Raw genomic sequence first — 26,550 nt, forward strand, 5'->3', positions numbered from 1 at the left:
CCTCTGCACTCTCCCAAGCCGAGCCAGAGTAGGGGCCCTCCGGGGGCTGCCCACACGCACGTTACCTCCCCCTTCCCCTTCTCTTAGCTGGAAGCAGGCACAGCCATGCCTCTCCGACAGAACTCTGCTAATCCTGGAAAGGCTCCATGCTCCTAGATGTGAGTGCCATCTGGAGCTGGGGAAAAAGCAGGAGTGAACCACAAAGCCAGAGACATCGGACAAAACCCAGGCACACCACAGCCCCACCACTCCAGTGACCAGAGTTTCTTTGCTCCGTTATTAAAAAGTTAAAACTGCTGGTAACCAGGACCTCAAGGAAAACAAAAGGAGGGACGTGGAATAGATTTCCGACAGTCGAGAACCATGAGAGATATAAACGCCAATGCGTACGTGACCACAGAGCCAACAGAGCACATGCCCCCCATCAGCATCCAGATCTCATCCGGGACTTTCTAAAGAGCACCGCAGACACGCACGACCGTCCCACCGCGGCCGCTCCGCTCCAACAAGCTGTGCGCTTGCCCATCCTTTGTGAACATCAACTGGAACGGCTGCTTTCCTGACACCCATCTCGCAGGCTGCGTACCCAATGCTCCAGACCGAGGCCTGAAGCGAAGCCTCCAGAGCAGGGAAGAAACAACAGGCGGGTGTGAGGGCTAGGCTCTCAGGGCGTAGACTCACAACCCCTGGAGAAACCTAGAGAAACCGGACCTCCCCATAATCTCTCCCCCTCCCTCTCGTGCAGCAGGTGAACCCCAGGCCGGAGCGGGATTCCTGGGAGGGAGCCAAGCCGGGGCCGGCGCAGCACCGCCCCTGCAAACAACTAGCTGCGGGTCAGCCGGGCAGAACGGCCTCCTCCGAGCGAGCCGAGCTGTGCCCTCTCAGCCTCCACTCTGCCGGGTGCAGGAGCTAAGCCCCCTCCTCTGGGGAAGGGGTACTGACGATCCACGGGGAGCCCCCAACTCCCCTTTGTGGGCCATGAGCTACACAGCTGCACACAGACAGAATTTTTTTCTCTAATTCTACCTCCCCTTGCCGTTTGTCTGCTTGAGGGGCTACCTTCATTTAACATCTATAAAACTCTTTTAGATGGGAACGTGAATCTCCCCTCTGAGTCCAATACCCAGCTGGCCACTGGATTGCTACTTATCTGAAGGGAGGTCTTGGTGCCCTGATGAAGACATTTTCCTAAAATGAACTCTTCATTTGTTCTGGAGACTCTCATGTTCTAGAGCAACGCGCGCACACACACACACACACACACACACGACCCTTCCTTATCATTAGCCACTAGACAGTCAGTCCAATGAGGGCAGATTAGCCTTGTCCAACCATGGCGTCTCCAGTGCGTGGCACACGGCAGATGTTCAGTACGCATATGACGGATGGATGGATGGATGGAGGGTGGATGGACAGAGGATGGATGGATGGAGGATGGATGGCAGAACAGATAGATGAATGAATGAAGGAATGAAGGAGGGACGAAATGAACAAATGAAAAGAAAGTAGGAAAGATGTTTTCACAGAGAGTTCAGCTCTCAGAGCCCAATCTCTGGGTGAGAGACTCACCTGAACCATCAGGGATGGACCTTACAAACGTTGGCAACATCTTGACTGTGGCTGTTGGATTAAAATCCCGGGAGAGGCCATTCTTCATCTCCTTCTTGAAACGAGTCATGATATCTATTAGAGTTTCATCGGAGAGCCGCATGGCATAGAGATACTTGTCAATCTGGGGGAAGGATAAGAAGGAAGGAAAGTGAGGCCAAGCCTGAAGAAGGTCATTTCAGCTTGAGTCGGGCTGGGGCAGGACAGGACAGGGTGAGGTGCCCGCCTGTCTAGGACAAACCAGCTCCCACAGACTCTGACACACCACATGATGAGATAGGCAGTCATGCAAATGCCATCAGCCACGTCCCTCAGAGCAGTCTTGCAAATGCTCCAAGCCCCAGTTCTTCCTGTAAAATGAACCAGGTAGCTCCAAGTCCCTTCCAGTCCTCGAATGTTACACGGAAGTTGCCCTTCGATCCCCAAGCACATGCCGGAGGCGCCCTAAGCCTGCACATGACTCCCTTCCTCTGTGAGAAGTAGCTGGCTCATCCTCAAGTGGATGGCAGTGTCACAGAGGTTAAGAACGAGGGTGCCAGAGCCAGCCACGTGGGGTTCAAATCCCAGCACCATCACTTAACAGCTGTGAGATTTTCAGTTTCCTCAACTGAGAAACTGACATGGTAAATCTCACAGATGGGAGTTTTAAAATCAGATGAGACGGAGAAGCACTCAGAACACAGAAAGTGCTCAGTAAACATTAGTGTTAACGTGACACAGTGGTGCTGGTGGGTTTCCTCGGGCACGATTTCTAGGTGGGTGGAAACAGTGGCCAAAGGGCTGGAATCATTCAGGACAAGGGGCGGCAGGCCCAGAGCAGAGAGACCTTAACTCCACCATCCCCAGAAGGTACGGAGACAGCCCCCAGGCTCCCACACCCATGGGCCAGGGCCGACGTGCCCATACTTGCAAGTCATTCCCAGTACTGCCCCAATCTACTGCTCTTCCTGGGCTCCCCATTCTCCTTGGGGTTCCAAGGCTCCCAACCACAGACCCCTTGGACTGTCGCTGGCTATTCTTCCTTCATAGTATCTTCCCATTTATTCTCTCAGAAAGTATTTATTGGGCACCTACTCTGTACCCAGCTCTAAGTCACCTTGTCTCACCATTCATTCTTTTTGCTTCCCTTTGGCTTAGGAAGCCCTGACAGCCATGTGCCTGGATTTCTCCTTCCTCACTGCTGATTCCTCCTCAGTCATTCACTGTAATGGTTTTCCATCTTCAATCTCTCTCCCTTCCAACCCATCCTGTACACCACTGCCACAGTCACCTTCTTAAAGTGCAACCCTGGTCAATTCTTTTCCGTGCTCAAAGCCTCGCAGTGTCTTCCATGTCCGAGGTGCCAACACTCTGCAGGCGTGGCTTCGTGCTCTCGGAACTCCGGCCTAAACACCTCGACCATTCCTGGGGGGATCCCTGGGCTTTCCCACCAAAAAGCCCTTCCTTCTCTTCCCAGCTATCCAAATCTCCCCTACCCTTCCAGGTTCAGATCAAATCTCACCTCCTCCTGCAGATGTCGGAGTTCCTCAGGCTGGAGATGACCCCTCCCTCAGCACTGATCTCTCTGCACGGTAGAGCCTGGATCACAGCTTTCTGCACCTGTCACCTTTACAGGGCCTGCTCCATTCACCTTGACCCCCCAGTGCCTTGCACGCAGCCTTGCACACAGAAGGCTCCCGGGGGATGGAGAGAGAGATTTATGACCCAATGAGGCTGAAAAGACCTTGATGCTTATTTGCTTCTGAGAATGGCATCTCATGCTCACTTTGCAGGGTGGCTGGAAACGTCCTGACTCAAGGACACAGAGTCCCCAGCCCTAGGTCATTTCTGCATATTTGAGCCGGGGCAGCCTTCTGCTCACTCTGGTCTCCATGCCTTGTGCTCCCCCAGGCCCTGCCTGTCCCCTGCCTCACGAACCATCAGCACATTGGCAGGAGTCCCCCAGTGTCCTCGGCGGCCAGAGACAGCCCTGCCCCCACCCCCAAGCTCTCCTACCACAGCCACCTTTTCCCTTCCCCCTTGTGATAAAGCCTTGCAGAGAAGAGCAATCAGAAACTACCAAGAGCTTAAGTAGAAACTGCCAGAATCACGGCCTTAGGAGAAGACACGCTCTGTCCTACCCCCAAGGCTGGCACCAGATTAGCAAAACTTGCTGTCGTGGTGCCCACAGTCTGGCGGGGGAGAGGCAGTCACGATACAAGGGTGTGTGAGCAGCCCCAGGAGCAGAAGTCTACTGAGAAGGCTTCCCGGAGGCGTGATGTCAGGGTGTGCATCCAGGCACGGTCAAGAGCATGTGTGAAGGCCAAAGGCGGGGGGGGGGGGGGGGGGAGGTGTGTGCAAGGAACAGAAAGAAATTCAATATGGATCAAGCACAGTGTAAAAAGTGAGGCAACTAGAAAGACTGTGAGGAGCTAAATTGTGCAGGATCTAGTAACACACGTTAACAAATTTAGACTTGATCCCAAAGCACAGCGAGCCTTGGGATGACTTTGACGAGTATTCAACAATGAGATTTGTGTTTCAGTGAGATTGAGCTGTCTGCTGGGGACAGAATGGGTGAGCAGGGGCAAGACCATGCACTAAATCAATAAATGTCACATTGCTACTCTAGCATTTGGGACATGCTTCTGCTATCACGTTCCCCACCCTCCATCATGAGGTGTTTATTGACGGGTCTATCTCTTCTGATAAAACATGTGAGTTCCCTAGGGAAAGGAACTCACCCGGTTGCCTGGTACAAAAGAGGAATTTCATTCATACTAAATGCTAGAATACTACTCTATATTTATCTTATGACTCACAGTATCTCGAGTGCTTTCATATCCAGTAGGTCATTTAACCTTCAAAACAACCCTATCAGGGACACACTCTTGATCCCCATTTTACAGATGCAGAAACTGAGGCTCCACAAAGCAAAGCGATTAGTTCAAAGACACAGCCAAGAGAGTCAGGTCTCATACCTGCAAGTCTAACGCTGCTCCCTACAATTGTTCCCATCCCTCAGGGAAGACCAGTTCCCCTATTCTGTGGAAGGCAAGCCCAAGTAAAGCTGCTGAGGCTTTCCAGCTGGACAGGAAGAAGCTTCTAGAAAAGCCAAGGCTCTCTGCAGCTCCACAGCCATCCTGCCCCTTGACTCAAGGTGCAGGTTAGCACAGGGACACTGATCCGAGAAAAAAACCTAAAAGAGCCTAGAAGCTCAAAGGAGGAAGCAGGTTGGGGACACAGAACACAAGCCAGCCCCCAAGCATCTTTGGAGGCGAGGCTTTCCTCCCCTGGTTCAAGTTCATGAATCATTATGTGGGACAACCCCTCTCAGAGGATATGTGGAAACGGGGTCCAAAAAGAAGGTATAAGTTGGGGCCGAGCTGGAACTGAGCCTGAGGCCTCCTGGATCTCATGTGAATGAGAGAGTAAGCCACGGGGAGCCCTTTCCACCGGTCTTCGGGAGCTCAGGAGGGGCCTCTGAACCAGCGCAGATGCTGGGCCGGGGTGGGCTGGCCTTCCAGGCAGCGCCCGGTGCAGGGCTCAGCGGGTCGCCGGCACACGGACTGGGGCCCGTCGAGCGGCGCAGGAAACACAGGTGCAAAGCCCACGTGGGGGACACTTGTGGAACACTCCCAAGGGCCCAGAGTGCCCAGCGCCTCACCGAGCCAGGGGCCTCGCTCCCCTCGTTCAGGCCAGCCCTGCCTGGCAGCTGGCCGCACTGCCCCTGTCCACCTGGGAAAGGCGACTGGGTCGTGGCTGGCGGGAGGGAGGGAGGGTGTCAGGCCAACCCCCCTGCTCGCGTGCTGCGCATCTCGGGGCGGCTGCGCCCTGCAAGGAGCCCAGCAGGAGAGCTGCTATCCCTTCGGTGGGGCCAGAGGCCCAGGAGCCGAGGCCGGCAGAGGGAGGCAGCCCTGAGAAAGGACAACTTCTGCTCTCCGGGGGTTTGGCCAAAGTCTGTGGTCTTCTCAACTTGTCCATTTCTATCCCCTCTCCTCAGCGTCTCAGATCGCGCCCCTCCTCCCTGCGCCCCGCCCTCCCCTGACACATGCGCAAACAGGGGCTGCTGCTCGGCCGCACGCTGGTGCCCAAGGATCCCTCCTGTGCCTCCAACCCCTTCCTCTGCAGTTTGGTGACCGGAGGCCACAGCACCTCCGGAGGCTGCAAGCCGCAAGCCTCAGCCTTCGGATGGTCTGTCACAGGCCAGAAGCTCCCAGAAATCCGTGACAGGAACCCTCAGCCCGCCCTCCCCCCCCCGCCCCCCCCCCCCGCTCCCTCTCGCACGTGGCGTCTGACACACGCACGCAGGACTCCGGGCCAACTGGGAAGGAAACGGGGAGGTGCCAGGCTCCCGGACACCACCCCGCGGGCTGGGTCCCGCAGACTCTAGGCCAAGACTGAGAAGGACCCCCGCCCCGGCTCCGGGCACCTCTCCCCAGCCCCTGAAGGGAAGGTGCCCTAATACTGTGCAAACCCTTGTCCTGGATTGGCCTTCCTGCAGACCAGGAAGGCCTGGAAGCTCTCGGCCGCGCCCGAAGCTGGACCACGGCAGAGGCCGGAGGAGACCCGGGAAGAGAGAGCACGGCCCCCCACCAAGCTCCTCTGGCTCAGAGCTGTCGGGCTAGCGAGAGAGGCCAGGGGCCCGCACTGGGCTGCACGCGAACACCGCTGGGCCCGACCTCAGCCCCCGCTCCTGCTCCCAACAGAACAGGCACAAAACACCAACTCAAGACCGGACATGCCCGAGGGAACACGCCCTTGTGGCAGGAGGCACGGTTGCCCCTGGTGACCTGGGCATTTTGACACCCCCCCCCGGTGGACGGGGACATGGCCATGGAAATTTTTCACTCCTTCTCTTCTCGGGTCCGCCGCGAGGCCCCAGAACAAGGCAGGGCACAGGGGTGACTGCAGGTGCCCGGCGCCCGCCTTCCAAGTGAACTTCCCCCGGGAGACGCTCTACTCGCAAGACAACTGAGGGGCGGGCAGTGGAGGGTTAAGAAAACTCTTGCTTCAGGACAGGGCAGAGATTTCAACATCGGATTCACTTCTCTTAGGGAGGCTGACTCAGGAGAGAACCGGGCCGATGAGTGTCACTTGGATAATAGTTCGCCATCTGCCGAGGGCTCTGCCGTTTATACTCAGGACTGTCACACACGTTGTCCCGTCTGGAGGTCACAGAAAGAGATGAAATGAGCTCATGGACGCCACGGCCGGGCATGAGGCAGGCACGAAGAACGTTAGCTTCCGCCACCACAACCCGGGGAGGGAGGCAGGAAGGACAGCCTTATCCCCGTTTTAGAGTCGAGGACACGGGGACCCGTGACTCACACCAGGTCTCATGGTTTGGAAGTGGCAGCCGGGTCTAGATCCCAGGTCTTCTAAGCCCTCATTCTGGGCTTCTCCTTACGCCTTGGAAAGAACACGGGACTGTGGATGAAGAGAACGGGGTTTGAACCTCGGATCTGCCATTTAGTAGCTGTGTGGCTTTGGACAAGTTACTTAACCTGGCTGAGTCTTGCCTTCCTCACTGTTAAAGGCGATAATAATGCTTTCACCTCAGACAGCTACTGGGAGAATTTTAAGAATGTGCCAAGAACAAGGTAAACATCAAATAACATTTCCCACCCCCCCATCGAAATGACCAAAAGGGAGGCCATCTCCCTCTGTGCCCTGGCTAACTGGTAATCACGTGTCCTTGACTTACTTAGCTAGGAGAAATGCACTGATTACCAAACATTACTGACCCATTCTGTAGAAGAGACCACTAAAGGCAGCGCAGCCATATGCCCAAAACCACGGCAAATTAAAGACTCTGGCGAAATTCCTCTGAAACACTGTTCTGTTTTATTAGGTTGTTCTTTTTTTTTTTAACTAACAGGAAGCTATAGTCACAATAAGCAATATACACTTATTATTAAAAAGTTCACACAACACAAAAATGCATAAAAGTAAAAAGTATAATTTCTCCCCCCCAGTCTTTCCAGAGAAATCCCTGCTAAGAGCTTTATGGATTAGGGGCGCCTGGGTGGCTCAGTCGGTTAAGCATCTGCCTTCAGCTCAGGTCTTGATCCCAGCGTCCTGGGATCGGACGCTGGGATCGAGCCCCGCATCGGGCTCCCCGCTCAGCGGTGAGCCTGCTTCTCCCTCTCCCTCTGCCTGCCTGTCTGCCTACTTGTGATCTCTCTCTCTCTGTCAAATAAATAAATAAAATCTTTAAAAAAAAAAAAAAAAAGAGCTTTATGGATTAGGATGGTTTTTCTACCTAAACACTCATACATACAGAGCTCGCCTTTTTTTGTTTGTTTTACAAAAATGGAATCGTACCTGGGGGGTGGGAGAAGGGGAAAAATGGAATCATAAACACTTTCTCCTTTGAAATCTTAACCCCACCTTCCTATTTTCTCCAGGACCTGCCTTTAAGACTCACACTAAGAACCATACTTAGATTTCCTCAGGACCCTGCCTGGTTCAATGATGAGGCACGGACAGGGTAACGCGGACATCCGTGTCCGCCTCTGGCTTTGATATCCCGTAGGCACCTGGGTTTTCCCATCTGTAACGTGGGGTGTGTTCACATGACCTTGAACTACAAAGGCCTCTCTCTACTATGCACAGCACTTTCACAGTGGTCCTCAAACTATCCTGTCCAGGGATGTGGTGATGGTGCCATCACTTCCAATGCCCTAAGGAAAAATCAGAGGCCAAAGAGGTTCTTCAAACGGCCAAGGTGACCACTGGTCAGCAAGAGAACTGGGGTAGACACCAAGTTCCCTGGTTCCTGGTCCTGTGCTTCTTCCTCTGCAAGCTTTCCCGCTCAGCCGGGGAGAACCCAGGCCAGGTCCCTCCTAGGCCCGGGAGATGTGGGCATGTGGGTGGCATTAAGACCACAGCTCCCACCACTCTACGGGCAGCACGGCTCCCTCGCCTTGCAGAAAGCATGCCACTCCTCTTCACTCTCCACCAGCCACAAGCTGTCTGACCTGTTCTTGTCCCCCTTCACAAAATCCCGGGAAGGAAGTTCAAAACCATACTGAGCCCAAAGGCTCTGCCCTGCTGTGGTGTGCGCTGGCCTAACCCCCCTCCTGCCCCTCCTCCCGCCTGCCCAGGCTCCTCAGTGCCCAGCCCCACCTCACTGCTATGGGCGGCGGCCCAAGGAACCTGTGTTTCTGTCCTGTTCTTGGCAACTGGGGAGCAGCTCCTGCTCAGCTCCTCGTGGCCACAGGAAGAGACATCCTTACCCTGCAGAGTTCCCCACGGGAGCCACCATCCCAGCACCAGCCTGCCTTCCCTCAGGCAGCCTGGGGCCCTAACAATGGTTCTTCACCCCCAAAGGCCTTTCCTCATGGATCCACCAACCCCTCTGCTTGCTCAGCCTGTAAAGGGCCTCTCCATGCCTCACTCCTCCTTTCTCCCAAAGTCCACCTCCAGACTCACCTCCTCCGAGGGGCATGCCATGATCCGCCCCGCCCAACAGCAGCTGCTCCTCTCCTCGACATCCCCTCCGCCATCGGTGGTCACTATGTAGGTATTAATTTGCTCCGGTGGACACATGGCAGCGGGAGAGCCTCTCCCAGCAGCGGCAGCAACACACACATGATCTGTGCCCCCAGCTAGTCTGTGAGCGCCCAGGGGACAGGGGACATGCCTTCCAGGCCTTTTGCGTCCTCTGCAAAGCCCTCCGGGTGTCTTTTCCACTGGGCTGAGTGCCTGCGCTTCTGGGCGGGAAGGCCTCTGATGCCGCCTAGGCAGGGAGGTCTCAGAAGGGTTTGCTGGCTCAGATAAGGACGCTCCTCTTCCCTGAATGGCCCAGCCCCTCACTTCAGCCTCCTGGGGACCTGCGTGGGGCCAACAGCCTCTCCCTGAGGGACAGAGTGTTCCAGGCGTTCTCTGGTCCTCTAACCACCCCCCCCCCACACACACACACAACATCTGCATCTCAAGGCTGAGGCCCATCAGGACACAGAGCCCTACAGATAACCGTGATTCTCACTCCACTCTTCAGGCCTCCCAGAGACTGCTAAATACCTAACAGCCTCCAGAGGAAATGTGTTTGGGAAGATGAATTCCACTCTAGAGGCTCCCGAGTGAAAGATGGGTGCACCAATATCACCAGAGCAAACAGGACCCCTTCCGCAAGTTAAAATATTGTAAGGGGAGGTTCCCTTTCCCCAGGCTCTTTACGGAGGTCCGTCCCCTCAGGCAGCCCAGGGACCGGAAAGGGTTCTTCACCCTTATCTACCATTATTTATGCTTCTAACTGTGAGCTCCGAGCTCCCTTTCAACGAGCATGGGCTGGGCACCACAGATTATCCATTTGACACTTTGTACTCACAACAAATCAGGAGGAAAATGGGATCCCCGCTCTTGATGAGAAACTGAGGTCTGGGGAAGGGAGATGTTAAGCAGAGACAGGGCCCATGCTGGGCGCATCCACCTGCCCTGACTTGCAGCGGGGCGCAGGGACTGCATCTTACACAGGAGGAAGCTGGGGCCATGAAATCAAGTGAGGGACCCCAAGCACCCAGCAACCGGTGTGGCTCCCGCTCAAGACTCCAAACTCGACACTCCTCCCCTAGTTCCCCAGAATCCTCTTGCTAGGAGAACCGTGTAAGGCCTTGAGGTCATGCCCAAGGTCCTCCTGGCGACCTTGGTATGCACTAATACCCCATAACAGGCGCTTCCTGGCTGGTGAGAGAGACCAAGCTGCCGCCCAGGACGAGAACAAAGCTGTACACTGAACTAGCTAAAAATAAAGGAGGTACCCAGTGGCCTCAAGGGGAACAGAACCGCCCTGGAATGTGGCAGGGCAAGAACAACAAGCTTAATTCTCAGCCTCCTGTGCTGGGGCCAGCCTCCAGACTCACAGTTCCCAGTGTCCCAGGTACCTCCAGCCAAGAGAGAAGAGAGTCTCCAAAGTGCAGTTTGGCTTTCACTATGAGACAATCAGACCCTAACGCCCTGGGGTGCAAACAGTGCAGTGGTGCGAGTAGACCTGGCGAGAAATCCAAAGCCCTCAGTCCTCCTCCAGCTACACTGACTCTGCCCCCATCACCTTGGGCAAGTCACTTCCATGAGCAAAACAGCAACAAAGAAAACTGCCCTCTGGCCCTCATACAGGGCACAGGAGCTCCAGACACCGTGGATTACTCTTCTTCCTCCCTCTCTGGATTACTCTCCCTCGCTGAGCCTCTCGCGGTGCCTAAAGGTGTGTCCCGGCATTCATACAGTTCCCTATGCTCTCCGAGTGTTTCCACATCCCTTCGCTAACTGGATAAATGAGCAGACGGCAAGGCAGGAATCATCCACCCCATCTGACAAATAAGGAAACTGAGGCCCAGACAGCTCGCTGGCCACCACCACACTGCTCAAGCTAGAAGAATCTGTTAGAGATAATGGATCCCAGCCTCCTAGTCTTACGGATGAGGACACTGAAGCCCAAGGACCCAGAAGAACCCACTGCTTTCAATGCAGAGTGCCTCTGCCCAAACTTTAGCCATAAAATTCACTGTCTAGCAGAGCTCTGTCCAACAGAAACATAATGCAAGCCACATATGTAATTTTAAACTTTCTAGTAGCCACATGTTTTTTAAAAAGAAAAACAGGTGAGGGGCACTTGGGTGGCTCAGTCGGTTAAGCGTCTGCCTTCGGCTCAGGTCATGGTCCCAGGGTCCTGGGATCAAGCCCCACATCGGGCTCCCTGCTCAGCGGGGAGTCTGCTTCTCCCTCTGACCCTCCCCCCTCTCATGCTCTCTCTCTCTCTCTCTCTCTCTCATTCTCTCTCTCTCTCTCAAATAAATAAAAATCTTTTTAAAAAAATAAATAAATAAAAAGAAAAACAGGTGAAATTAATTTTAATAACATTGTACTTAACCCAATATATCCAAAATATTATTCCCACAGGCAAACAATGCTTTTAAAATGATTAATGATAGTTTATATATCTTTTTGCTATACAAAGTCTTTGAAATCCTGTGCGTACTTGACACTTAAGAGCACATCTCAAATCAGACTCACCATATTTCAAGTGCCCAGTAGCCATGTGCGGCTAGCGGCTACTGTTCTGGACAGCATAGCTCTAGCATCCCCAGTCTGGGAGCCTTGGGTGATGGTTTCTACTGCAGGCTGCTGCCCTGTACTGTTTTGGAAGCGTGCAGCCCTGGACCACGGTCCGTTCTGCAGGGGCGGTGAGATCTGCCCACCGGTGTCAGACAGACCTGCAATTCCTCTCCTGGTCCTACCGCTTTCTGGCCACCAAGATCATGTCAATTTCATTTCCTGAGGTTCAGCTGCCCCATATGTAAGATGCAGGAAGAAATACCTACGTCCAAGTTGGCTGGAAGGACTCAACTAAATCGAGCACGTGAGAGTACGTTGTAAATAGAACTTTGCAAAGGTGACATGGTGCCTTGACGACAGTGGCCTGGGTCTCCTACTCCACTCATCCCAGCCACCGAGAGAGACATCAGAGAAGGCACCAGGAGACACCAGAGAAATGAGGGCAGATCGAGTAACAGGGCTGAAGGCAAACCCCAATCAAGGAAACTAGCCGCTTACAGTGCAGCCAGGCAGAGGCTGCGGGAGAGAACAATCTTCAGGACTAGGCATTACAAGAGCATTAGGGGTTCTTCTTGCAGGTTAGGCATTGCCCTCGGTGGGGGTCCTCTTTTAAATGCAAACAAGGACGGGGGGGGGGGGGGGAAGACAAATAGAAAGAGTACAGGGAGAAATTTGAAAAATGGGAAATCCCTAACATTTCACTGTAAATGACTATTGGGCCAATTTCCTTCCCAAGTGGAGGGAGTTCGTCAACACTGAACAAAGGTAGAGGGACATGGGGGGAGGGGGGCAAGCAAAGCCAATGTGTTGGTGTTGGGGAGGATGGGGAGGATGGGGAGGAAGGGGAAGGAGAGAAAGGTCTGGGGAACCTGGGGGCAGGGGGAGGTCCTCATCTCTCTGCCTCATCTCTCAACCTCCTTGGCTCTGTTTCCCTAAACAACAAAATGGGAGGGGTTGGGTGTGGTATGGTGGGAAGAACATGGGTTTCTGAGTCAGCGGACCAGGTAGTGTTGTCCCTATTACTAATGAACTGTGTGGTCTTCAACAAGTCACTTCACCCCTTCCTGGGGGGGGGGGGGGTCTCTGTTTCCTCGCTTCTAAATGGAGACGGTGCCTTTCTCCAGGTGGATAAAGACAGGGACTCCCAGCAATGCCACTCCTATGCATATGCCCAAGAGGAATGAAAGCATATGTCCACACAGGAAAAACATGCACACAAATGTCTCAGCAACATTATTCCAAAGTGGAAATAACCCCCATGTCCATCAACTGACATATGCATAAACATACCACGGTATCCGGATACAACTAAATATTATTCAGCAACGACAGACTGATCCAAGCTACAGCATGGACGAACCTTGAAACCATGGTGCTCAGTGAAAGACCAGACACAAAGGCCACATACTGCATGATTCCAATTATATGAAATGTCCAGAAGAGGTAAATCCATTTTTAAAAAAGAAAGTAGGTCAGTAGATGCCAGGGGCTGGGGTGAGGGTGGGATGGGGACTATCTGCTTAATGGGTACGGGGTTTCTTTTGGGGGTGATGAAAATGTTCTGGAATTAGATGGTGGTAATGGTTGCACAACCTTGTGAATGTACTTGAAGCCACTCTGTACACTTTAAAATGGTGAGTTTTACACTGTGAGTATTATACCTCCACTAAAAAAATAACGGGGCTCTTCTGTTTCCTATCTGAGCCTCGGGGTCTTTCTCCAAAAGTGGAGATCATAACAGTACCCCCCGCACAGGGGCGTTGTGGGGATGCATCGCCTTCAGCACAGTACTCAGCGGTGAATGTGACAGGCATTCCATGAAGAAATACTGATGATGAAATAAGACCTGTGTTAGGAAAGAAAGGCCCCTAGTCGGCATTCTATGTCCCTCCGAGGTGCCCTTCAGGTGTCAGCGTCTGTGGCCTGTAACCAAGCCTGGAATCAGACGAACACAAGATCCAACATTTTCCGCCCCGGAGCAGGGACCTCGGTTTGCAAATGGCTGGGCTGCACACTTCGCATTTCAGTTGTCCTGCAGTGGGGCACGGTCACCCTCTCCTTTTACGGAAGATAGTCAGGGAGGCTGCGGGCCTGAGCGTCCTCTAACAGAGGCGGGCACATTTAGGGGACTGATAAGCCAGCCGCGCCTGGCTCCACCCAGGAAGGGAAAGGGTGTGCGGGCAGAAGCCCACGTGCATGTTTTAATTCCCGGAAAAGTGCAACGGATTCCCACACTGGAGCACGGGGGGCCACAGAGAGCCCTCCCCGCCTTTCCCTGTGCCTACTCCCCCTCCTCGGGAGTGTGCACGCGTCCCAGCAGCAGTCAATGGGGCTGGCACGGCTCTCAACGAGAGCTGTCAACCTCACAAGGGCTCTGCTTGATATGGTAAATGAGGAAATGGCTAATTTTAAACTAAGCTCGAGTGCTGTAATGTGAATGGAAATGACTGGGAAGAAAGAGACTCTTTAAAATTATCTACTTGGGATGCCTGGGTGGCTCAGTCGGTGAAGCGTCTGCCTTCAGCTCAGGTCAGGATCCCAGGGTCCTGGGATCGAGTCCCACATCGGGCTCCTTGCTCAGCGGGAAGCCTGCTTCTCCCTCTCCCTCTGCCTGCTGCCCCTGCTTGTGTGTGTGCGCTCGCTCTCTCAATCTCTCTCCCTGACAAATAAATAAATAAAATCTTTATAAAAAAATTATCTACTAAAACATGTTACAGGTTTGACCGTCCCGAGGGTTAGTGTGGGACAAGAGGAACCTGTACAAACTTCTGATGGAAGTATGAAGTGGCAGGACCCCCGGGGGATGGCAATTTGACAAAATCTGGAAAATGGGAAGATGCACACACTCCTCTGCCCAGCAGTTCCATCCCAGATGGACAGCCCAGAGCCCAGAGCAACGCGCATGTCTACGTGAGAAGAATCACAGTGGCACTGTTTGTAATGTGAAACATCAGAAACCCAAATCCCCATCAAAACAATAGATAAATTATACATTGTGGTATATCCACACAATGTAAGAGCATGCAGCAGTTTAAATTGATGAAACACAGGTGTATGGATCAACATGGAAAAACCCTGAAGATAGATCGCTGAGGTAGAAAAGGCAAATTGCAGAAGGATACATAGAGTATAGCATCATTTACAAAAGCTTACAACCACATAAAGTAACACTACACACTGTTTATAGATACATGCTATGTAATAAAGGCATAAAAACATGCATGGAAATAAGAAACATCTAAAACAAGACAGAGGCGCTCTCTGGAAGGAGAAACAGAATGGGACAGAAGATGGGAATGCAGGGCTTCCAGTCTTCTCTAATGTAATTGTAACTGTAACTTCTCAGGCTTGAGTGGTGGGTACACAGGTGTTTGTTAATGTTAATCTCAAATCTCATTTTTATGCACCTCAGATATTTCGTAATAAAATTTGACTCCTACATATTGACTTGTGGGGGAGAGAATATAGATTCCAAGTTAAATCATTAAAATCAACAAAGATGGATTTTTCTTCTAGAGGAAAGAAGCAGAAGGAGTAAGAAGAGCCCATTGGACCCCATTCCAGGTTGTCTTAGACCTTGAGAAAACCATGTCTCTCTCCATGGGACCTCCAGTCCCTGTTTCTAAATGAGGAATAAAATCCCTGCCTTGGGTCTGCAGCACAAAGGGCAGGCGGGGGGATGCCCAGGGGAGGCGCTGCTCTGGGACACTCAGGAATACTACTTCCTGTCCTCACAACCTCTCAGGAGGTTTTTGAAAGCATACACACACACAAGCATGTTGTACACTTGTGTGTATTGTTAGACAGGCGCATGCGCACGTGCACACATACACACACACACACACACACACACACACTTGATATCTGATAAGACAGCCAGAAACGGTACTGGGATGCTCAGAGATAACAAGCCATTAAAGAGAGAGCAAACTACATTTTGAGAACTATCCATCTGACTCTCCCTCACAAAGTTTCTAAGTATAATATTCCCATTTGTCCACCTAGAGCCTGGCTTTAAGCCACTCCTGAGCAAGTGATTTCCCACCCATGACCTGACCCCTGGCCCCTAGCTGCGAGGGCATTCTGTGCTTTGCACTTATCATAAGACAGCAAATCATAACTTATGCTCCAGGGGAACAGGGATCATGTCTACCAAGTCTATAGTTGTCACCCCAGCCTCGCACAGCCCTGTGCACATAATAAAGGACTCAAACGTCTTCCAAAGACACTACTGAGTTCCCATGACCAGACTGGATTCTAAAGGTCCTCAAAGCAATAAGCAGGTGCCAGCAGTCTGCCCATGACTGCTTCCGGGCCTCGGAGGGGTATGGCTGCCCCGCTGTCTGCAGGGGCGTCCTCAGGCATGCTCAGAGCGGACTCAGGGGCTAATTCTACCCAGCAGGAATCCCTGACTGCAGACACACGCGGAGACAGTACCAAATCAGTCTCTTTTGGAGAAGGCTGCCCATGCCATCTCCAGAAAACAGCAGGAGCGTAGGAGGACGGCAGAGCATGGCCAGATGTGAAAGTCCCTCATACCCACCCGGTTTCCCAGTTTATTCCCTCACGAAGGTCCCAAATTATCAAACCAAATGAAGCGATCATGAAACGGGTTATCATCAGCTGGGGCTTCTCTTGGGGGGGGAGAACTCCGAAGACATCTGAAGTAGCAGGGATGAGGATTACGAGATGAAGATTCACCAAGAAGTGAGGCTCTTCCTGGACATTTGTGTAACACCACATCTAAAGGTATCTGAGGTATTTTTCATAATTTTCTAACCCTCCTCTCCCTCACCCCTGATCAATAAGGAAAGGGCAATTTTTTATGCTTGCTTTTGCAGCTGGGACACATGAGCTCTGAGAAAATAAACCGTGGGTAGCCCTTTAACTGCTAAGCATACTCTCCCCCACCTGCCTGGGCCCAGTACTCCTGAGTTCAGCTGTCGGACAAATCGCACCTGTTTGTTCACCTGCTAGTGGAGATTACTTAGGGTCACGGGGAATCCCACTCAGAGATAACCCACTAGTCACCATTCTGACAAACTTAGAGGAAAGGAAGCTAGTTCTCCCTTTTTTTTTTTTTTTTAAGATTTTATTTTTAAGTAATCTCCAAACACAGTGTGGGGCTCAAACTCACAACCCTGAGATGGAGAGTCGCATGCTCTACTGACTGAGCCAGCCAGGCGCCCCGGGAAGCTAGTCCTTCTTAAGAGGCCAAGTTCTCACCTTGCTGGACTCCTCTTTCTCTCCCAAACAAAGCACTATGCACACCGTCACCCTCCTCCAGGCTCCTAACAGCGAAGCCAAGCAGAAGAAGCAGGCAAGATGACAGGCCTGTTAAAAGTTACTTGGAGGTCAAAGGACCCAGTCTCTAGCTGCAGAACTAGTAGATGTCTGGGATTCTGATGAATGGGATCTTTCACAAACACACACATGCCTTCCCTTTCCTGCTGAAAGCACTAGGAGAGTAAAAGGAAAATATGTCTTGTACTTATTTCAGTCTAATGCCAGGACACGCTTTTCCCAGCACCCCATTACCCAATATCATGAAGGGACAGTCTGGTAAATGGGGCTCCACACCGGGTAGCCAGGCACTTGGCCTGTTTCAACCCCGGATATATTTATGAAATTGAATTAGTGACATGTCTTATAGGCAATGGAGAGAGAAATGATAACCCGTTTCATGATCGCTTCTGTATCCTGAGCAATCCCGAAGAAACCTTCCCTGGCACCATCCCATCTTCCTTCCTCCTATCCCCAGGCCAGAAGGCAAGAAAATGAATGAAGGTTAGTGGGGGGTGCCAGGGCTGTCTCCAGAGCCCCAGAGCCTGCCTAGGGCTGAAGGGCTGACTCATCATGGCTACCCACGCTGGCTGGGTAGGCAGGCGGGGGGCTAGCCTCACTGGGTCCCCACTGGGTCGCAGGGAGGGCCCAATTTCGGCAAGAAGAACAGGCCTTGCAGTCCTGCAGCCCCACCCAGGCTTTTCACAGCAAGCAGTGGGTAGAAAGGACTGCTCTCTACCAAGTCTTGAGTTCCAAGAGAGAAGATGCAGTCCCCCAGCTTCTGCAAGGTGGCGGTGGGGAAAGCTGACTAGGCCACTGGAACGCGTGTCCACTAGGCTCTCAGGAGGCCCAGGAAGCTTCCTGGTGACCACACCCATGGATGGCAATGCCACGTAGCCCATAATGCAGACCGAGGTGATCCTCTGGCGGGAATACACACACACACACCCCCCATAGAAAGCAGTTTAAGATGGTCCCCAGTGGTGTGCAAGAAAGCCATCTCGTCCTTAAAACTCTCCGTGGCCAATAATAATATGTGGTGGAAGTTCTGGCCTCAAGACCCTCCTCCAGCAATGTTCTGAGGCCAGCAGAGGGTGGGGAGGGAATGCCAGGATCCCAATCTCAGAGCAGAAGGGATTTGAGGACGACCAATTGAATCAGAAGTCACACACCCAGATGCCTCGGGGAGCCTGGTGGACAGAATTCGAGGGAGGCCACAGTCAACACTGAGTGCCTGATAAAACAATTCTTACTGAGTACAGTCCAAACCTCAACCCAACATAGGCCCTGGAGGCCACACAGGTGATGGCGAGTATGGCCAGTGGAAGCTTAGAAGGGTCATCTGGGTCCCCCATCCCAGGGATCTGCTGTCTTGAGCTACAGTGTGCGCCACATGCAGGGGAAGGACAGTGAACTCATCTGTAGCCGAAATTCCCCACTGGAAATGGGAAGAACATCAACGGCACACCCCACCACTGAGGAGAACGTGAAATGTACCTGGAGGCAGGCACAGCTCCTGAGCTCAGTGGCCAGAGGAAGCTCCACGTGCTGCCTGGCAGTGAGCAGGAGTCCCACAGTGGGACAACTCTAAAGTCACTGTTGCTCCTAGCTATGAGGGGCGGTGGCAGATTTCCAGGCCTGTCTCCTAATTGCCCTACTCAGGTCCCCACTCAGCACAGGACCCAGGATCCAAGCAGCATCCCCAGGGCCTTTGTCTCAGCACCTCCCCCTCAGCTGACTTCCAGTAGGAGCCCGGGTTCCCAGGGGAGGGAGGGAGAGACCCGCCCTAGCTCTGCCTCTAACTCACCGGGTGACCTTGATGAGGTCACTGCCCGCAGCAGGCCTACTTCCTAGTGTGCCAGAGGGGGTTGTCCTAGGTGGATAGGAAGAGAACTGAGTGAACATCCTGTGGCTTTACGCTCCTGCCTCTCACCTGTGGGTACTTCCCTCGTCTGAACTCCACAGTCAGGTTCACTGTCCACCCCAGCTTACTCCAGCAGTCCTCCCGTCACCCATGCTGGGTGTGGGTGGGTCAGGAGCCCGTGCCAGGCCTCGGACTGGTAAAATGGGCGCTCTTCCTCACCACCTAGGCTGTTCCTTAAAAACATGGTGGCAGGGCTGGCATAAGGGAGAGATACACCTTTAAGACCTACCAGTGGACAGTATTTTCTGCTAGACAGATGTCCAAGGCAGCAACCCCTTAGGGTAGGGAGATGCGTCCCTGTGCGAGTACACACATGTCACAGGCATACATGTGAAGGCCTCCATCCGACTCAAAACACCAGTCTCTTATTTAAGCTCCCTGCGCTGGCTGGAAATTACAGTTTAAGAGAGCAGTCACGTAGAGGAATAAAAAATTCCATTCAGACATGCCGCTCCGGACCTGAGGCCTATGAGCAAAGTTTCCGGTGGCCTCCGCACCCCTCCCCGTTCCGGGAAGCCGGGCGGGTCACCCTGTCCCCAGATTAAGGGGCAGCCGCAACAGAGGGTAGAGCTGGGGTGAGAGCTTCTCCGGGACACCCGGCGCCCTCCGCGGGGAACCCCAAATATGGGATGCCCGGCCTCCAGCCGGCACCCCCGCCTGCTGCGCACTCAGCTCCCCACCATCTCTGTAATCACTCCTCCGCCCACGGCGCTCAGAACCTTCGGAACAGGCCCTGCGGACCGACCCACCGGTCCCCGGGCTCAGGCGCCTCCCCGCGTGGCCCGGGGGCCCGTCTGACATCCACAGCCCGGCTCAAGGACACTGCAGCACGCAGCCCGGTCTCGGGGGTCTTCCCCCCACCACACACACAATCCCGGGCAGAATCGCAGGGCGAAGGCTTCTCCCGCCCTGCAGTCCAAGCAGTGCCGGCCTGGGGGAGGCTGGGCGCGGGATGGAGGCGGCGGCGGCGAGCGGATGCCGGAATGCGACGCTGCGGGCAGAGCGCCGGGCGGCGGCGCGCGCGGGGGCTCACCTTTTTGACTTGGTCATCCTTCAGCTCGGTGAAGTAATAGGCCAGGAGCTGCGCGGCGATCATGCTGACGGCGGCGGACGCGGGGCGGCGGGCGTGGGGCCGGCGTCGGTGCTCCGCAGCCCGGGCGAGCAGTGGTCCTCGGGCGGCTGCTCGGCGGCTCCTCCTCCTCCTCCAGCCGCGGCTCCACCCCCAAGGCCCGGGAGGCGGTGGCTCGCGCGCTCCCCGGCTCCGCGCTCCCGTCCCCGGCAGGGTGACAGCCGCCAGCCGGCCCACCTCCTCGGCGCCCATTGGCTGCCGCCCGCCTCTGCAGCGCCAGGCGGCGGCGTCCGGGCCCGGGCGGGGGGGCGCGGCAGCCGCTCCCTCCCGCGCCGGAAAGGGGGCGGCGGCGCTGCGAAATCCCCCACGGGCCGGCATCTCCCGGCACGTCCCCCACGTAGGGAGCCGGCGCGAGGGCGGGAGGCTCGCTCGGGCGCGCAGGGTCGCGCGTGGCGGCGCCCGGCCGGGCGGACGCGCGCGGAGCGCGGGAGGAGGCGCCGCCCGACTCGGGCGGGACGAGCAGCCCCCGAGGAGGGCCGGCTGCCGGCCGGAGTGGCCTGTGGGGGGGCGGCCCCCTTCGCGGGAAAATGAAGCTCGCCCTCGGGAGTTCCGCGGATGGGGAGACGCCGGAGGCGGGTGCAGAAGTGGGCGTGCAAAGCGAGCTGGGCCTGGGCCGGAGGAGGCGAGAGGCGGGAGGCTGCGCGGTCCTCGCACCCGATCCTCGCTCCGGCCGGCTCCTGCGGGTCCGCCGGGCAGAGCGCCGAGCCCCGGCTGCGTCCTCCGGACAGTGCATCACCCCTAACCCGGCTCGCCCGGCTTAATCTCCGGCAGGCGGATTTGTGTTGCTAAATCGAGAGCGACGCCCCACAGCGCAGGCCCCGGAGTCACTGGTTCCTGCCGCTCTCCCGAGGGCTCACGCCCCGGCCTGTCCGCACCCTCCACCCCCCACCCCGGGCTTCCTCTTCCTCTCTGGCACCCAGGCTCGCGGGCGTCCGGGGGATCCTTCAGGCGCCCCTCCGAGGTGCCACCTTTTTCACTTCCCCAACGGAAGTGAGCCGGGCTGGGAGGAATCCTGAGAAAAACGTTCAGCCTTAACGAGGGGGAGGGGAGGTGCGGAATCAGGCGGTTAGGCTGCTGCTTGGACCGATCGCTATCGGGGTGTTCTTAGATCCGTCGCGTCTGGGTGCGGGAGTTTTACTGCCTCACGAGGAGACATGTAATGAGCTCAAAATACAATGAAGTGGTTACTATCCTGATTCAACAGGTAATCAAGTTGAGGCTCACGGAGGCGGCGCTTCTTGCCGAACTTTATACAACCAGGAAGTTGTAGATCCCAGGGTTCGGTCTGTGTGTTTTCAAAGTCAATGCTCACCCCTGCAGTTTGTGGTCCTTCCTCTCTGCGGAAATGGGCCGTGCTCTTGGGACCAAGGCTGCACCACGTGGTGCCCTGAGAGATGGCCACAGTCCAACCCCCCAACCTCTACCCCAGACCTGGATCCGGGGGAGCCCTGACCAGCCTACATAAAGGTACAGTGGCCTCGGGGGAGAGGGCTTAGGTCCAGGACATTCCTCCTCAGGAACATCAGGGGTCTGACCGCTGCAGTCACCAACTGAAGAGGACCTCAGATGTGGCCCTTGAGGCCAGAGCCTTCAGTCAGGAGCTCAGCACTCATGGCTGGCTTTCTGGCTGTGACATTCTGAGTCACCTTCCTGAGCTTGCTTCCTCATCCATAACATGGAGATCCTAAAGCCCACCCACCCACTACATTAAAACACCTGCTTATTAGACACCATAAATGGTGGGATTATAAGATTGGGAAGCTGATGAGGGCTTCTCACTTGCATTCCTCCCCGTTCTAGGCCCTGAGAGGGCATAGTAATTTTATATTTGTAATTTGGATTATTTTCCAAAGAGGCTCCCTGAAGTTATTTAAGCTTCAAACCCCACAAAGCCTGGGTCTGCCCTCAGGATAGTACCGTTATAAACTAGGAACAGAAGTTCTCTGGCATCCATCCAACACTTACACTGTCTACATGGCCATAAAGCAAAACTGGGAGAAAGAGAACGATTTGGTTGTTCTCCACTGCCATTTGAGGCCTGCAATTGTGAGGCTGGAAGTTCCTTGAGGATCAAGAACTGTGCTTTGCAAATTGCTCTGGCTTCCACACCTAACCCTCCAAGGTGGCATGAGCCCAGTGCAGTGATCAGAAGCATTCAGAGTATACATACCCCTCAACCCGCCCCCCCATCACTGTGCCCCCATTACATCCGTGTTCTCTTGGATCATCATGAGCAGGAGCCAGGGAGCAGCTTTCCCAGTTTTCCAGGCTACCCCGAGATGTTATGTTTGCAAGCAGGGCGGCTGCCAATGCTTTCTGTTCCCTGGCAGTTGAGAGAGAAAACTGCTTCTCAAGATGACTCCTTCCTCTCCACCCCTTGAATGCACGCAGGCCCCAAGGTCCATCAGTATTTCCTGAGAAATACCTCTAGGCCTGCCCCACTGCTTCCTTCAACCCCTAGGCCTCATTGTCCCATGCCAGAAATATTACAAAAGTCTTCTAGCTGCCCTCCCTGTTTCCTGGCTTTCTACCATCCAAGTCATTCTGAAGTCCAGGCCACATTATTCCTGCTAAAAAGCAGCCTAATCCCATCATAGCTCTGCCCCAAATCCCTTGATGACCCCCTCCTTCCTGACGGAGCCAATTGAAACACTTCTGCCTGATGTCTGAGGCCTTCTGTGATCTGACTCAACTCTTCCCCACTTATCTCTTCCTCCCCCTGGAGCCACAGTAAGGCCACTTCCCGCTGTCCCCGGCCCGCCAGGTCCCTTTGAGCTCCTGCTCGTATATCCCTGCTTGCCCCATCTTCTCCACTCACCACCCCCTGACCAAGTGTCCCGGTCACCCTCTCACTGAGGCCCAGCTCTCCCACCCTCCACAGAAAGCCTTTCCTGAGCATGCTACTCACCCCGGTCTCCCAGACCTTAGCACTTCCACAAGGCCAACTCGGACTGTGCTCACAGTCCATCTAGATCTAGACCAAGACTCTTCTTTACAGACGAGGAACCTGCGATGCAGCAAGTGGGCCATCTTTGTCCAGTGTCAGGCTGTGGTGGAGGTTGGAGCTGGGACTCAAACCCAGTTCTGATGCCCAGCCAGTGCTCTGCCCATTCTCCCCCACCCCCACCACACTGCAGCCTGGGCCTCAGATAAGTGAGGCTGAGTCCTAACAGTCTGCCTGATATTGGTGACTGTCTTCTGGGGGGCTGGCCTTCTCTGCCCCAGTCACACAGCTTCCTGAGACCAGGGCCCAGGCTGCACTGCTGCATCCCCTCCTGGGCTCAGAGCTGGGCCTCTGTCCCCCGCCTCATCATGCCAGCGATCACCTCAAGCACTTCTTTATTATCCCACCTCTTTTTGCCGTCAGATAGCTCTTAGACCCCAGCTGAGCCTGATGAGGGAGCAGGAGGCCAGCTGAGGACAAAGCACAAGCTGACGCACCGCAACCTGCCCTCCACACACACTCCGGGGTGGGATATATGTGACATTCCTTTAGGAAACCTCAACTGTCTTAACATTGATGCTTTGCTAAGAGGGAAAAACAACCTTCACTTGATAATAGCCAGGCCTCCAGTATCCTGAGAGTCCTCTTTAGCATATGAGAGCCCTTTTGGACACCTCCCTTTTTCCTTACCTCCCCTAACTCCATAGTGTATAATCAGCCATTCCTCACAACCCCAGGGCAGCAGCTCTTTCTACCCACGGGTCCTGTCCCTGTGCTTTAATAAAATTACCTTTTTGCACCAAAGACATGTCAAGAATTCTTTCTTGGCCGTCAGCTCCGGACCTCACCAACGTTCCAAAACTACATCAAGCCCCTTGCTGATTACTCTCTGGACCCCAAGGAAGAACAGCAAAGACCTTGACCATTGGAAATCTAGTTCCAGAGGTCTCCCCTCACCCTCCAGATGGCCCTCCCCTCTCACCAAAATCCCCTGGATTTCCCTGTTCATTGTGCTCCCTCTTGTACCAGAGTTGGGATGGGGGCTGGGGGGGGGGGTCAGGCCATGCCAGGCTGCGACCCACAAAACACAGCTGCCAGTAAGAGAAGGCAGGCCACGGCCATGTCAGAATGTGACAACTCCCATCTGACCCCGGGCACTGGAAATGGCACTCCAGAAATGCTCTCCAGCGGATCAGAGCTGTACCCCAGCACCTGGGCGCACGCTTCTACCGGCAATGTTTGCATCATACGGACAGTTTACAGAGCATTTATTTTCTCGAATAATGCCTCATTTCTCCTGATAACAGGCTGGTGAGGTTACCAGGGCAAATATCATTATCCCCACTTAATCAGTCAATGAGAGCGTGTTTAAGGTCTCCGAGGCAGAGGCAGGGAAGAAAGAAAAAGGAAGGCTAGCGTGCGAGCCACTGCCATGTGTTGGAATCCTGAGGAGATGGGGTTGCTGGCAGGCAAAGCATGGTCTGAGAGGAAGCACCTGGAAGGGGTCCTGAAACCCACATTTCTATTAGATCTGTGGATTTCAACCTGGCTGCTTTTACAAATGCTGATGCCCGGGCCTCGGCCCCAGAGGGCGGCGGAACTGACCTGGAGCGCAGGCCAAACAGCACTTTACAAAGGTTCCCCAGGTCCGTCTCAGGTGCTGCTAGGATCATGAATCGCTGATTTAGATGCTAACTCTCCACGGGAATGGGTGGAGGAAATTTCTGAAATGAATCCACCAGCGCTGTTTTCTGCGGCCCCTCTCGGACAACGCTGAAGGCAGCCGGTTTTGCTCCCTGGAGGGGCTGGGGCTGTAAAATCACATTCTCGGGGAGGGGGGTGGGGGGATGGGGAACTGGGGGATGGACATTAAGGAGGGTCTGTGATGTCATGAGCACTGGGTATTACATAAGACTGATGACTCACTGACCTCTACCTCTGAAACCAATAATACACTATATGTCAATTAATTGAATTTAAATTTTTAAAAAACATTCTCGGCCTGTCTCCCTTCCTCTTTTATTTGCCCAAAGTTCTACCCGCTGACAACATCATCACAGAGGTTACAAATTGGCAACAGGCTACCACACGGCCTAGCACGTATCTTATTTAGCCCGCCTAACATGTTACAAGTATGATGAAAACACTGAAAAATTAGGAGATTTCACTTGAAAATCTAGGTTCCCAGCATCTCAGGTCTAGCCACGCTGGGCCCCTGTTATCCCGGGGCGATGCTCAGCTAGAACTGAGGAGCCACTGCCCCCTCCAGACAGTGCAGGGGTGCTGCAGCTTGCCCCAGGCTCCACCCAGGCGGCCCCCCCCCCGCCCCCGCCCCGCACTGATGCACACGCCTGTCTGACCCCTGTAGGCCTTAAAGCTCCCGATAGTTGGAATTTACGGGCAGAAGGCCTCAGGTGTTAGGGCCGGGATTAGGATGAGGCAAGAGAGGTGTCTAGGTGTGCAAGATTTAAATCTTAACATTCAAATCTTGCACTGTAGGCACCTCTCTTGCTTCACCCAAGTCCCACACCTTTTAGGTATCCTAAAGCTCTCCGCCAGGCTGCCCCTTGCTCAACCCTGACCTGTTTCCCCGGCTCAGAAAACCCCTGATGCCCAGAGACACCTGTCACAGCTTCTGTCCCAAGAAGGTTTCCACTTCCCTGTGGGAATGATTGTCCGTCACAGGAGTGCAGAAAGCCCTGCCTGGCCCTGTGGCTTCTTGGACATCCCATCCTCCATTCCATTGCCTCGGAACCTGATAAGCCTCCTATGCGTAAAGAATGATGGCCTGGAGGCAGGGTTAACCAGATGGCTGAGGCCTGCCTGGCTTCAGCCCTGCTCCTTATCTCAAGCCTGCTCCTTTCCCAAAGGAAGCCCCTATCTTGTTGGAACAGAGCAATCTAAAAAATCACCCTGCTGATTCGTCTGAGTTTCCTGGGATAGTTCTCTCCAACGCCCACATACAACCACCTCCCCGGGGCCAATGGAAGGTCTTCAATCCTGTCCCTTTAGAATTAGCTCCAAAATATAGAAGGAAATGTTCATGCAGATGAGTCCGTGTCAACACCCAGGCAGGGTTCCTAGGCTGTGGAGTCTCAGAGGCCAGCAAGTTAAACATGCATACACATAAAAACTAGATGCTGACTTTTCATTTTGCTAAGAAAAAGTAATTTTTAGTCACAATTTCCATCTCCTATCACCATTATTTCCTAAAGAAAAAAGATGTCTTAAGCCAGAGAAAGAAAAACAAGGGCTGCTTTTTAACTAACTACCTCTGGCTTTATAATAGCTCGTTCTCAGGTAGAACTCGCTGTGGACCGGGTATCGGTCTAAATTCTTATATTAACTTGCTTGACCCTCAGAACAACCTAACGAGGTCAATACTAGTCATAGCCTCATTTTATAGATGAGAATATTGAGTCACAGGGAGGTTAGGTGACTTCTCCAAGGTCATACAGCTACTGCAAAGAGCTGGAATATGAGCCCTGAGAGTCTGGTTCAAGACCACCCTGCTGTTCTAACAAGGTGAAATATTCATTTTACCATACTGTCCTTATTTCTCTTATTCTATGCAGGCCCAGCAACACCTCAGTCGCAGATGGGTCCAAAAACCCATGTTGGGGA

At 54.0% G+C, this 26,550-nt stretch overlaps 1 protein-coding gene across 1 annotated transcript in view; it reads right to left on the reverse strand.

Annotated features, from left to right (window-relative positions):
* The window catches only part of HK1 (hexokinase 1), a 62,460-nt gene extending 42,383 nt beyond the window's left edge, over nucleotides 1-20,077 (reverse strand). The window contains exons 1-2 of the mRNA XM_036113802.2: nucleotides 19,887-20,077; nucleotides 1,570-1,732 (exon numbers count right to left, since the gene is read on the reverse strand). Of these exons, the coding sequence (XP_035969695.1) occupies nucleotides 1,570-1,732; nucleotides 19,887-19,949 (226 nt within the window). The 5' untranslated portion in view covers nucleotides 19,950-20,077. The remainder of the gene's footprint in view (nucleotides 1-1,569; nucleotides 1,733-19,886) is intronic.
* Between the last annotated feature and the right edge of the window lie 6,473 nt (nucleotides 20,078-26,550).

Source organism: Halichoerus grypus, chromosome 7, assembly GCF_964656455.1.
Source record: "Halichoerus grypus chromosome 7, mHalGry1.hap1.1, whole genome shotgun sequence".
Lineage (NCBI taxonomy): Eukaryota > Metazoa > Chordata > Mammalia > Carnivora > Phocidae > Halichoerus > Halichoerus grypus.